The 12,594-nt window shown below is 39.8% G+C and overlaps 1 protein-coding gene across 1 annotated transcript; it reads right to left on the bottom strand.

Moving 5' to 3' along the window:
- Positions 1 to 5,918: 5,918 nt before the first annotated feature.
- Positions 5,919 to 12,220, bottom strand: LOC133062763 (olfactory receptor 7E178-like). The gene is made up of 3 exons (XM_061152156.1): positions 12,217 to 12,220; positions 11,087 to 11,268; positions 5,919 to 6,956 (listed from the first exon to the last, which is right to left on the bottom strand). Exons 1-3 carry the CDS (start codon positions 12,218 to 12,220, stop codon positions 5,919 to 5,921), a joined length of 1,224 nt encoding a protein of 407 aa, XP_061008139.1.
- Between the last annotated feature and the right edge of the window lie 374 nt (positions 12,221 to 12,594).

Below are 12,594 nucleotides of genomic sequence, written 5' to 3'. Positions count from 1 at the left end.
CCACCTGGGATGCCCAAAAAAGACTTCCTGGATTAGGAATCGAACCCAGGCTGTGGTGGTGAAAGTGCCAAATCCTAGCCACTAGACCACCAGGGGACCTCACAAATGTGAATGAGGGCTCCCAAAACGGTGATACGCCACCTCCCACAGTGATTGCTGTGGAACTGGGAGGGGTACTGTGCTGTGCTTAGTCACTCAGTCCATCTAGTCACAAAGGTCCGTCTAGTCAAAGCTATGGTTTTTCCAGTAGTCATGTTAGATGTGAGAGTTGGGCCATAAAGAAAGCTGTGTACCAAAGAATCGATGCTTTTGAACTGTGGTGTTGGGGAGGACTCTTGAGAGTCCCTCGGACTGCAAGGATATCCAACTAGTCAATCCTAAAGGAAATCAGTCCTGAATATTCCTTGGAAACACTGATGCTGAAGCTGAAACTCCAATACTTTGGCCACCTGATGGAAAGAAGAACTGACTCATTGGAAAAGACCCTGATACTGGGAAAGATTGAAAGCAGGAGGAGAAGGGGATGACAGAGGATGAGATGGTTGTATGGCATCACCGACTTGATGGACATGAGTTTGAGCAAACTCCAAGTGTTGGTAATGGACAGGGAAGCCTGGTTGTGCTGCAGTCAGTGAGGTTGCAAAGTGTCGAAAAAGACTGTGTGACTGAACTGAACTGACTGCATAGTCATGCATTTTGCAGTCCAGTTTTGAATCTGTTTGGTAATATTTCCTATACAAGAGAAAAATGCCATATGAAGCTATTATGAAATTAAAATCAGACAGACACCAAGGATTTTTTCAAATTGTACTTAATAAAACAGGATGCAGTTGACAGAAATGATTTTTGCATTGAAACCAATATGCTCTGCTGCTTTACTTAGTTGTTCAGTTGTGTCTGACCCTTTGGGACTCCATGAACTGTAGCCCACCAGGCTCCTGTTCCATGGGATTCTCCAGGCAAGAAAACTGGAGTGGGTTACTATGCTCTTCTCCAGGGGATCTTCCCAACCCAGAGATCGAATACAGGTCTCTCACATTGCAGGCGGATTGTCTTACCATCTGAGCTACCAGGAAAGCCCTGATACAAATATAAGCTATTACTAATATTAATTAGTGAAACTGATTATGAAACCGATTGTTAGAACTTGAACAATTCCCACTCACATATTATATGCAAATTCCCATTTGTATAATACAGAGAGAGGTCCAAGAATTTTCACAGGATTTTTGTAAGGAGAAACTGATATGAATAAAAATGTAATATATATAATGTAAATTAAATATTTATTTAATATATATTAAAGTATATATATATACTTTATATATATGTATAAATACATATATATGTATTAAAGTATATATTATTGCATTTAAAATACATATGAAAGATATATTTTAAATTTATCCAATTTATAATAATTTTTATAAAGGTAAATTTATGAACTGATTAAAATGTTGTCTTTTCTTATGTAATAAAGTGTGTCAGGAAAATGTTTGAAGTAGTTGAATGTTCTTTGCAAAGAGACTTGACCACAATGTTGTGGTAAACAACTTTATTTCAGGGGCAATATGGATAGTATTCTGTTCACAGAAAATTTTACAAAAGCTAGTTATGGATACATAAAAGAATACTGATATTAGGAAAACATTGACAAGGAAACATACCCATCAACTCCATGACACTGGTTACTTTTGGGGACGTGTACGCTGAGGAAAGAGATGGAGCTGAGATACCAAGAAAAGTTAAATTTTATTGTTAATGTTTCAAACCTCTATGAAATATGAGATCTGGTAGGGGTTATTGATGATAACATTAATTCGTAATACTAATGGAGCTTTTACTAAGTGTTGGGCAATGTTCTTTGGCAATGTTTATCAAGCCCAGCTTCACATTAGGTTGACCAGTTAACTCACATGTAGATCCTGAAATTGGTTCTAGCCTGAGGCTGGGGTAACTGAGTATTTTTTAAAAGGCACACATAAATTTGGAGAAGGCAAAGGCAACCCACCCCAGTATCCTTGCCTGGAAAATTCCATGGACTGAGGAGCCTAGCAGGCTACAGTCCATGGGGTTGCAAAGAGTGGGAGCTGGCTTAGTGACTGAACAACAACAAAAGCAACACATAAAATATCAATCAACATGAACTGAAAGTCACTTGTTTAAGTAGTATAAATGATTTTTAAGACTTTCTTTCAATAGTCCTATTAGGAAGATTCAATTATTATCACGATTCTAGAGATCAGGAAATAGCCCAGAGGTGTTTACATTATACTATTTAGAAATTTTTCTCAGTTAAATCAGACCTGCTAAAATAATGAAGCTGAGTTACTTTCAGGCAGCAGGGTGAGAGAATTGTGATTCCTTTACCAGGAAGGTAAAGGAATGAAAATCTGTTAACATGCAGTTTTTGCATGAAAATCTGTTAACTATCTAAGAAGGCTGGGTCTTGACCTCGCTGTGGGACATTCCCTGGTGCTGAACTCCTCATCTGTAAATAGGTGGGTTTATGATCAGAAGAACCAGACCATCAGGTATACGAAAAGGTGCACAACAGGAGTTAATATTGCAGACGCAAGTCCATAGCTAAATCAAAGCTCAACTCACATCTCTTTGGATGACTTTTTAAGGAAAAAACTTAAAAGAAAACAAATGTTGGGAGGATGTGGAAGTGAGGGAAAAACTTGTACCTGATCAGTGAGCATGAATATTGGTACAGCCATTATAGAAAACAGAATGGAGGTTCCTTAAAAATTAAAAATGGAAACTAATTGAAATAGATCTACCATAGGCTCCAGCAACCCCACTTAAAGTAGATGCCAACGAGATAAATCAGAACCTCAAAGAGATATGTGTGTTTCCTTGTCATGTGCTGTCATTTGAAATAGTGAAAATACAGGTAAGTGTCTATTGATAGATGAATAAGTTTAAAAAAAACAGCTAATAATTCTGGTTGTTTTCTTAAAATCTGCTAAGGGAGATCTATATAACTGTTTCCATACACACAAATAGGAACTCTGTGAGGTGACAGATATGCTAATTAACTTGACTGTAATCATCCCCAAGGTCTCTCTGTATTAAATCATTACTTTGTACACCTTTAGAAAACCTTCATGTGGCACAACTCAAATATATGCAATTTTGTCAATCACTTCAGTAAACTGATGAAATGACAATGAAGTTGTATTATCCCGTCAGCACAGAATAAAGCCCAAATATAGTACATTAGTTTCTCACATCAGACATTTAACTGAGACAGTAGTGAAACAAAAAATCCTATACATAATTAAAAAACTTAAGGATTAACAAATTTTATTTTATTTTTTAACATGAATTTATTTATTTTATTAAAAAATTTTTTTTTCATTTATTTTTATTTATTGGAGGCTAATTACTTTACAGTATTGTAGTGGTTTTTGCCATACATTGACATGAATCAGTCATGGATCTACATGTGTTCCCCACCCCGATCCTCCCTACCACCTCCCTCCCCATCCCATCCCTCTGGGTCTTCACAGTGCACCAGCCCTGAGCACTTGTCTCATGCATCCAACCTGGGCAGGTGATCTGTTTCACCCTTGATAGTATACTTGTTTCAATGTTATTCTCTCAGAACATCCCACCCTCGCCTTATCCCAGAGTCCAAAAGTCTGTTCTGTACATCTGTGTCTCTTTTTCTGTTTTGCATGTAAGGCTATCGTTACCATCTTTTAAAATTTCATATATATGCATTAGTATACTGTATTTGTCTTTATCTTTCTGGCTTACTTCACTCTGTATAATGGGCTCCAGTTTCATCCATCTCATTAGAACTGATTCAAATGAATTCTTTTTAATGGCTGAGTAATATTCCATTGTGTATATGTACCACAGCTTTCTTATTCATTCATCTGCTGATGGACATCTAGGTTGCTTCCATGTCCTGGCAATTATAAACAGTGCTGCGATGAACATTGGGGTGCACGTGTCTCTTTCAGATCTGGTTTCCTCCATGTGTATGCCCAGGAGTGGGATTGCTGGGTCATATGGCAGTTCTATTTCCAGATTTTTAAGGAATCTCCACACTGTTCTCCATAGTGGCTGTATTAGTTGGCATTCCCACCAACAGAGTAAGAGGGTTCCCTTTTCTCCACACCCTCTCCAGCATTTATTGCTTGTGAATTTATTTATCTTAACTGGAGACTAATTACTTTACAATATTGTAGTGGTTTTGCCATACATTGACATGAGTCCACCACGGGTGTACATGTGTTGCCATCCTGAAGCCCCCTCCACCTCCCTCCCCATCCCATCCCTCTGGGTCATCCCAGTGCACCAGCCCCGAGCACCCTGTATCATGCATCGAACCTGGACTGGCAATTCGTTTCACATATGATAATATACATGTTTCAACGCCACTCTCCCAAATCATCCCACCCTTGCCCTTTCCCACAGAGTCCAAAAGACTGTTCTATACATCTGTGTCTCTTTTGCTGTCTCACCTATGGACACCTTATCTTCAACAAAGGAGGCAAGAATATACAATGGAGAAAAGATAATCTCTTTAACAAGTGGTGCTGGTCAAAAACTGGTCAACCACTTGTAAAAGAATGAAACTAGAACACTTTCTTACACCATACACAAAAATAAACTCAAAATGGATTAAAGATCTAAACATAAGACCAGAAACTATAAAACTCCTAGAGGAAAACATAGGTAAAACACTCTCCAACATAAATCACAGCAGGATCCTCTATGACCCACCTCCCAGAATATTGGAAATAAAAGCAAAAATAAACAAATGGGACCTAATTAAATTTAAAAGTTTTTGCACAACAAAGGAAACTATAAACAAGGTGAAAAGACAGGGGTCAGAATTTTTAAACTTCCCAGATGATGTCAAAAAAAGCCAAGGTTGAGAAGCAGTGACAGGTATCCTCACACATAACTGCATGCAGAGATGTGAAAAATAGCATTTACTATGGAAAATACACAGGCTTTCCCGGTGGCTCAGATGGTAAAGAATCCACCTAGAGTACAGGAGACCTGGGTTCAATTCCTGTGTTGGGAAGATTCCCTGGAGGAGGGCATGGCAACCCACTCCAGTATTCTTGCTTGGAGAATCCCCATGGACAGAGGAGCCTGGTGGGCTACAGTATACTCTTTGGGGTCCCAAAGAGTCAGACGCAAATGAAGCAACTAGACACATACACACAGAAATTACATAAGAGCTGTGGAAGAATTGTAAACTTTCAATGTATTAAAAGAAAAAATTTTAAAGATTTTATTTTTATTAGCCACTATACCACAATACATGAGGTAGTTACAAATTTGAGAACTAAAACCTGAAGAACAATGTAAAAAGATATGAAAGCTAATTTTTACTTGCTTGTGGCTCTTTGACATATATACTTTTTCCTTTTTTCCTTAGAGGATAATTGCTTTACAATATTGTGTTGGCTTCTGCCATTCATCAACATGAATCAGCCATAAGTATACATATGTCCCCTCCCTCTGGAGTCCCCGTCCCATCTCCCATCCCATTCCACCCCTCTAGGTTGTCACAGAGCACTGGGTTGAGCTCCCTGTGTCACATAGCAAATTCTCACTTGCTATTTATTTTACATATGGTAATATATAAATGAAAGGGAATTATTTATATTTTGAGGATGCTTGAGCTACCAATTATAAACTGTAAAATCTCTGTAGATATAACAATATTCAGTCAAAAAGTGAATATGATGTATAAAGGACAATAGAACTCTCAAATGGTCAGATAAGGACCTAAAAAAATGAGTAATAATTAAGCTGTTAAGGAAGAGAAGTGAAGCCATAAGGGCTACAGAAATGATGTCCTGAGAGAGGTGGAATTTTTAGGTCTAGATGTTAATTTTGCTACATTTTTTAACCTTATACAGTCCAAATGCATGGCACAGGTACTAAGATGAGATTATTTTGCTGAGCAGCTTCCACATGGCCCTTTTGATGTCTCTGTTCCTAAGACTGTAGATGAAGGGGTTCAGCATGGGGGTGACCACAGTGTACACCACTGATGCTGTCACATCCTTCCTGGGAGATTGTGAGATGGCTGATATGAGGTACACCCCAAGGCCTGTTCCATAAAATAAGCAAACAACTGCAAGGTGGGAGCCACAAGTGGAGAAGGCTTTATATTTCCCACCTGTTGAGGGGATTCTCAGAATGGAAGAAAGAATTTTATAATAAGAGAAAAAGATTCCTGATAAAGGGAGAAAACCAAAGATGGTACCAACAAAATACATGACTATGTTATTGGTGACAGTGTCAGAACAGGCCAGGTCGAGGAGCAGAGAAGGGTCACAGAAGAAATTAGAAATTTCCACATCCTTGAAGCAGGTGAGTTGTAACACAATCAAATTGTGCACCTGGGACTCCAAAAGGCTAACAAAAAAAGACACCAAAACTAAGAAGCCACTGAAGTGTGGGTTCATGATGGCTGTGTAGTGCAGTGGATGACAGATGGCCACAAACCGGTCATAGGCCATAGCAGTCAGAAGCGTACAATCCATGCCTCCAAAAAGGATAAAAATAGACATTTGAATCAGGCAGCCTTCACAGGAGATGACTCTGCTGTGAGTTTGGATGTTCACAATCATCTTGGGGACCGTGGCGGAGATGAAACCAATGTCAGCCAAGGAGAGGTTGGAGAGGAAGAAGTACATGGGGGTGTGGAGGTGGGGGTCAGAGGTGACGGCCTGGATGATGAGCAGGTTTCCCAGCACAGTGACCAGGTACATGGACAGAAACAGGATACAGAGCAAAAGCTGCAGTTCTGGATCATCTGAGAGGCCCAGGAGGAAGAATTCTGAGACACTGGTTAGATTCTGTGTTATATTCTGTGGTTGTATGTATCTTGGACACCTTTGAAGAAGAAAAGAGTTTGGAAGAAAGATAACGAGAAAATGGCATGTACCACTGTATCCATTCAAAAATTCAGACTTAAATTGAAGAAAGGGAAATTGAAGTAGGGAAGTAGGGAAAGTAGGGAAGTAGGGAAAACCACGAGGCTGTTTAAGTATGGCCTAAATCAAATCCCTTATGATTATACAGTGAAAGGGACAAATAGATTCAAGGGATTAGATCTGATAGAGTGCCTGAAGAACTATAGATAGAGGTTTGTAACATTGTAGAGGAGGCAGTGATCAAAAGCATTCCCAAGAAAAAGAAATGCAAAAAGGCATATGGTTGCCTGAGGAGGCCTTACAAATAGCTGAAAAAAGTAGAGACACAAAAGGCAAAGGATGGAAAAAAGACAACCTCTTTAACAAGTGGTGCTGGGAAAACTGGTCAACCACTTGTAAAAGAGTGAAACTAGAACACTTTCTAACACCATACACAAAAATAAACTCAAAATGGATTAAAGATCTAAATGTAAGACCAGAAACTATAAAACTCCTAGAGGAGAACATAGGCAAAACACTCTCCGACATAAATCACAGCAAGATCCTCTATGACCCACCTCCCAGAATATTGGAAATAAAAGCAAAAATAAACAAATGGGACCTCATGAAACTTAAAAGCTTTTGCACTACAAAGGAAACTATAAGTAAGGTGAAAAGACAGCCCTCAGATTGGGAGAAAATAATAGCAAATGAAGAAACAGACAAAGGATTAATCTCAAAAATATACAAGCAACTCCTGAAGCTCAATTCCAGAAAAATAAATGACCCAATCAAAAAATGGGCCAAAGAACTAAACAGACATTTCTCCAAAGAAGACATACAGATGGCTAACAAACACATGAAAAGATGCTCAACATCACTCATTATTAGAGAAATGCAAATCAAAACCACAATGAGGTACCATTACACGCCAGTCAGGATGGCTGCTATCCCAAAGTCTACAAGCAATAAATGCTGGAGAGGGTGTGGAGAAAAGGGAACCCTCTTACACTGTTGGTGGGAATGCAAACTAGTACAGCCGCTATGGAAAACAGTGTGGAGATTTCTTAAAAAACAGGAAATAGAACTGCCATATGACCCAGCAGTCCCACTTCTGGGCATACACTCTGAGGAAACCAGATCTGAAAGAGACACGTGCACCCCAATGTTCATCGCAGCACTGTTTATAATAGCCAGGACATGGAAGCAACCTAGATGCCCATCAGCAGATGATTGGATAAGGAAGCTGTGGTACATATACACCATGGAATATTACTCAGCCATTAAAAAGAATTCATTTGAACCAGTCCTAATGAGATGGATGAAGCTGGAGCCCCTTATACAGAGTGAAGTAAGCCAGAAAGATAAAGAACATTACAGCATACTATCACATATATATGGAATTTAGAAAGATGGTAACGATAACCCTATATGCAAAACAGAAAAAGAGACACAGAAATACAGAACAGACTTTTGAACTCTGTGGGAGAATGTGAGGGTGGGATATTTCAAAAGAACAGCATGTATACTATCTATGGTGAAACAGATCACCAGCCCAGGTGGGATGCATGAGACAAGTGCTCCAGCCTGGTGCACTGGGAGGACCCGGGGGAATTGGGTGGAGAGGGAGGTGGGAGCAGGGATCGGGATGGGGAATACGTGTAAATCCATGGCTGATTCATATCAATGTATGAGAAAACCCACTGAAATGTTGTGAAGTGATTGGCCTCCAACTAATAAAAAATTAAAAAAAAAAAAAAAAAGCAAAGGAAATAAGGAATAAACAACCATCTGAATGCAGAGTTCCAAAGAATAGCAAGGAGAGATAAGAAAGCCTTCCTAAGTGAACAATGCAAAGAAATAGGGGGAAACAATAGAATGGGAAAGACAAGAGATCTCTTCAGAAGGATTATAGATGCCAAAGGAATATTTCATGAAAAGGTGGGCATAGTAAAGGACAGAAACTGTATGGACCTAACAGAAGCAGAAGATATTAAGAAGAGAAGGCAAGAATACACAGAAGAACTGTACAAAAAAGGTCTTAATGACCCAAATGACCATGATGGTGCAGTCATTCAACTAGAGCCAGACATTCTGGAATGTGAAGTCAAATGGGCCTCAAGAAGTATTACTCTGAAAAAGTTAGTGAAGGTGTTTAAATTCTAACTTAGCTATTTCAAATCCTAAAAGATGATGCTGTTAAAGTGCTGCAATCAATATGCCAGCAAATTTGGAAAACTCAGCCACAGGACTGAAAAGGTCAATTTTCATTCCAATCCCAAAGAAATGTTAAAAGTGTTAGTTGCTCAGTCGTGTCCAACTCTTAGTGACCCCATGAACTGTAGCCTGCCAGTCTCCTCTGTCCTTGGCATTATCCAGGCAAGAGTACTGGTGTGGGCTGCAATTCCCTTCTCTAGGGATCTTCCTAACCCAGGGATCAAACGTGAGTCTCATGCATTTTAGGCAGTTTCTTTACCATCTGAGCCATCAGGGAAAGGTAATCCCAAAGAAGGGAAATGCCAAAGAACGTTCAAACTACCACACAAGTGCACTCATTTCACAGGCTAGCAAGGCAATGCTCAAAATCTTTCAAGCTAGGCTTCAACAGTATGTGAACCGAGAACATGTAGATGTACAAGCTGGATTTATTATTTTTTTTAATATAAATTTATTTATTTTAATTGGAGACTAATTGCTTTACAATACCGTATTGGTTTTTGCCATACATTGACATGAATCCACCACAGGTGTACATGTGTTCCCCATCCTGAACCCCTCTCCCACCTTCCTCCCCATCCCATCCCTCTGGGTCATCCCAGTGCACCAGTCCCGAGCACCCTGTATCATGCAGTGAACCTGGACTGGCGATTAGAAAAGAGGAACCAGAGATCAAATTGTCAATGTCTGTTGGAATGTAGAAAAAGCAACGGAATACCAAAAAACATCTACTTCTGCTTCATTGACTATGCTAAAGCCTTTGACTGTGTGGATCACAGCAAACTGGAAAATTCTTAGAGATGGGAATACCAGATCACCTTAGCTGCCTCCTGGGAAACCTGTATGCAGATCAGGAAGCAACAGTTAGAACCAGATATGGAACAATGGACTGGTTCCAAATTGGGAAAGGAGTACGTCAAAGCTGTATATTGTCACCCTGCTTATTTAACTTACATTCACCATGAACATCATGCAAAATGCGGGGCTGGATGAAGCACAAGCTAGAATTAAGATTGTCAACAGAAATATCAATAACCTCAGAATGCAGATGATATCACCCTAAACGCAGAAAGTGAAGGCTAACTGAAAAGCATCTTGATGAAAGTGAAAGAGGAGAATAAAAAAGCTGGCTTAAAACTCAACATACAAAAAACTAAGATCATTGCATCTGGTCCTGTTGCTTCATGGCAAATGAATGGGAAAACAACGGAAACAGTGACAGACTTTATTTTCTTGGGCTGTAAAATCATTGTGGACAGTGACTGCACCATGAAATTAAAAGATGCTTGCTCCTCGGAAGGAAAGATATGATAAATCTAGACAGCATATTAAAAAGAAGAGACATTGCTTTGCCAACAAAGGTCCATATAGTCAAAGCTGTGGTTTTTCCAGTAGTAATGTATGGACATGAGAACTGGACCATCAAGAAGGCAGAGCGCCAAAGAATTGATGGTTTTGAACTGTGGTGTTGGAGAAGACTCTTGAGAGCCCCTTGGACAGACAACAAGGAGATCAAACCAGTCAATCCTAAAGGAAATCAGTCCTGAATAGTCCTCAATAGTCATTAGTCAATAGTCATTGATGCTGAAGCTGAAGTGCCAATACTTTGGCCACCTGATTTAAATAGCTGACTTATTAGAAACACCCTGATGCTGGGAAAGATTGAAAACAGGAGGAGAAGGGGACAACAGAGGATGGAGAGATGGTTGGACAATCTGTGCAGAGATGGCTGGATGGCATCACCTACACAAGGGACATGAGTTTGAGCAAGCTCTTGGAGATGGTGAAGGACAGGGAAGGCTGGCATTCTGCAGTCCATGGAGTCAAAAAGAATCCAACACAAATGATATACTGAACAACAAGAATCAATTCATCTCCGTCTCTATATCCCAACTGTCATGTTTGTCTTGTTGTGGAAAAAATCATGCTCCCAAACTCCCTTCACTTTCACTGTCTCCTTCAGCACTTACTGGGCTGGACTGCATCTCTGCTGGAGCATGACCAAGAAGCACAGACTCACTGTCCCTCTCCTGCCTGGTGTGTGATGAAGTCTTAGGGTCCCTCCTCAGGATGGGCAGGAAGACAGACTCAGGCTGGACATTCTGATGCAGGTTCCCACAAAGGATGGGGACATAAGTGTGGAGCCAGAGTACTAGAACAGGCAAATTAATGAGCTGGAGGCACTGGCTAATTGTTTTTAATGGTATGACCTTAGGGCTCAATGCTCACAGATCACAATTAGCCAGTTGGTCCATGTTGTCCCAAACTCTGGGGACTTGTTAATATTAATGGAAAAGGAAAAGGAGAAAAGTGAATGTCCTGGGAAAGGTCTGGGTCCCTTTTCATCTCAGGAGGAAATTCTACATATTCTTGCTTCTTACCTCCAAGATGCAGGATCTTAATATAACTTCAGAACTTTTTTCTCAACTTACCACTCAATGTGTAATTTTGACATGTTGAAATCCATTGTATCAATTATGAAATCTATGGAGCATGAGGTCTAGACCAATGATGTGATACACTTTCCATTTTCAGAGCTAATAATTGTCTCTAAAGAAAACATATTTTCATCTCTTTACTTCAGCTCACAGTCAGTGGGAGGAAACACACAACGGAATTAAAACCAGGAGCTGAAAACAGTGAGAGCATCTCAGATCCTGCCCACCACACAGGCCTCATCCTCTATAATGAATTTGTGCTCCAAACCCTTCAATGGTCATGTCTTGTCCATCTGCTTTGCTGTATATTCCCAGATTCACTGCACCAACATGATCTCAACAAAAAAATCCCTGGAAATAAACTAGAAATTGGTAGGCTTTCCTCTCCACTGGGTACTTCTGCAGACCTGACTTGACAGCTTCCAGTCATGCTGTCTCACATAGACCCCTGGTTTGATACACTAGGAGAGTCCCTCCATCAGCATCAGGACAACCTGCAGTTGTTGCATGAACAGATATAACAAATTTCCACATGTTATGTTCCTCATGTTTCTAATTTCTGCTAATTCTAATGGAATCCATTCAAATCTGGATATATTTTCTCTTGGTTTCTTTGTGGTCTCAGCTCTTGAAGACTTTAATACTATGTGGATTTGGCTTACCCATTTTTGCTAGTGGATAAAGTGGGATGTGTGTGGAGAGTGGTGGAATGTAACCTTCTCAGTTCTGTCTATACGATCTTCGTGACAGAGAGCACTCTCTTGAGGAATGCGGAGGTTGGTTTGTCATTAAGTGATATGAAGAAATCTTTAATTTAAACCCTATCAGATTGGATATGGAGGAAAGAATGTTATGCAACCATGTATGAAAAAGTGACAGAGGGTATTTTTAAGGGATTGCATATTGTGGATATGCACAGGCAGATATGAGAGGAAGAAACCAGGGGCTGTGGCATTTAAATATTTAGTTCTTGGCAAAAAATGTATCACTAAACTGAAATGCTTTCATACTGAGAGCAAGGAATAAAATTCGAGGGTCAA

The sequence above is a fragment of the Dama dama genome, chromosome 9 (genome assembly GCF_033118175.1).
Source record: "Dama dama isolate Ldn47 chromosome 9, ASM3311817v1, whole genome shotgun sequence".
Lineage (NCBI taxonomy): Eukaryota > Metazoa > Chordata > Mammalia > Artiodactyla > Cervidae > Dama > Dama dama.
This window is presented reverse-complemented; position numbering and strand designations above follow the sequence as displayed.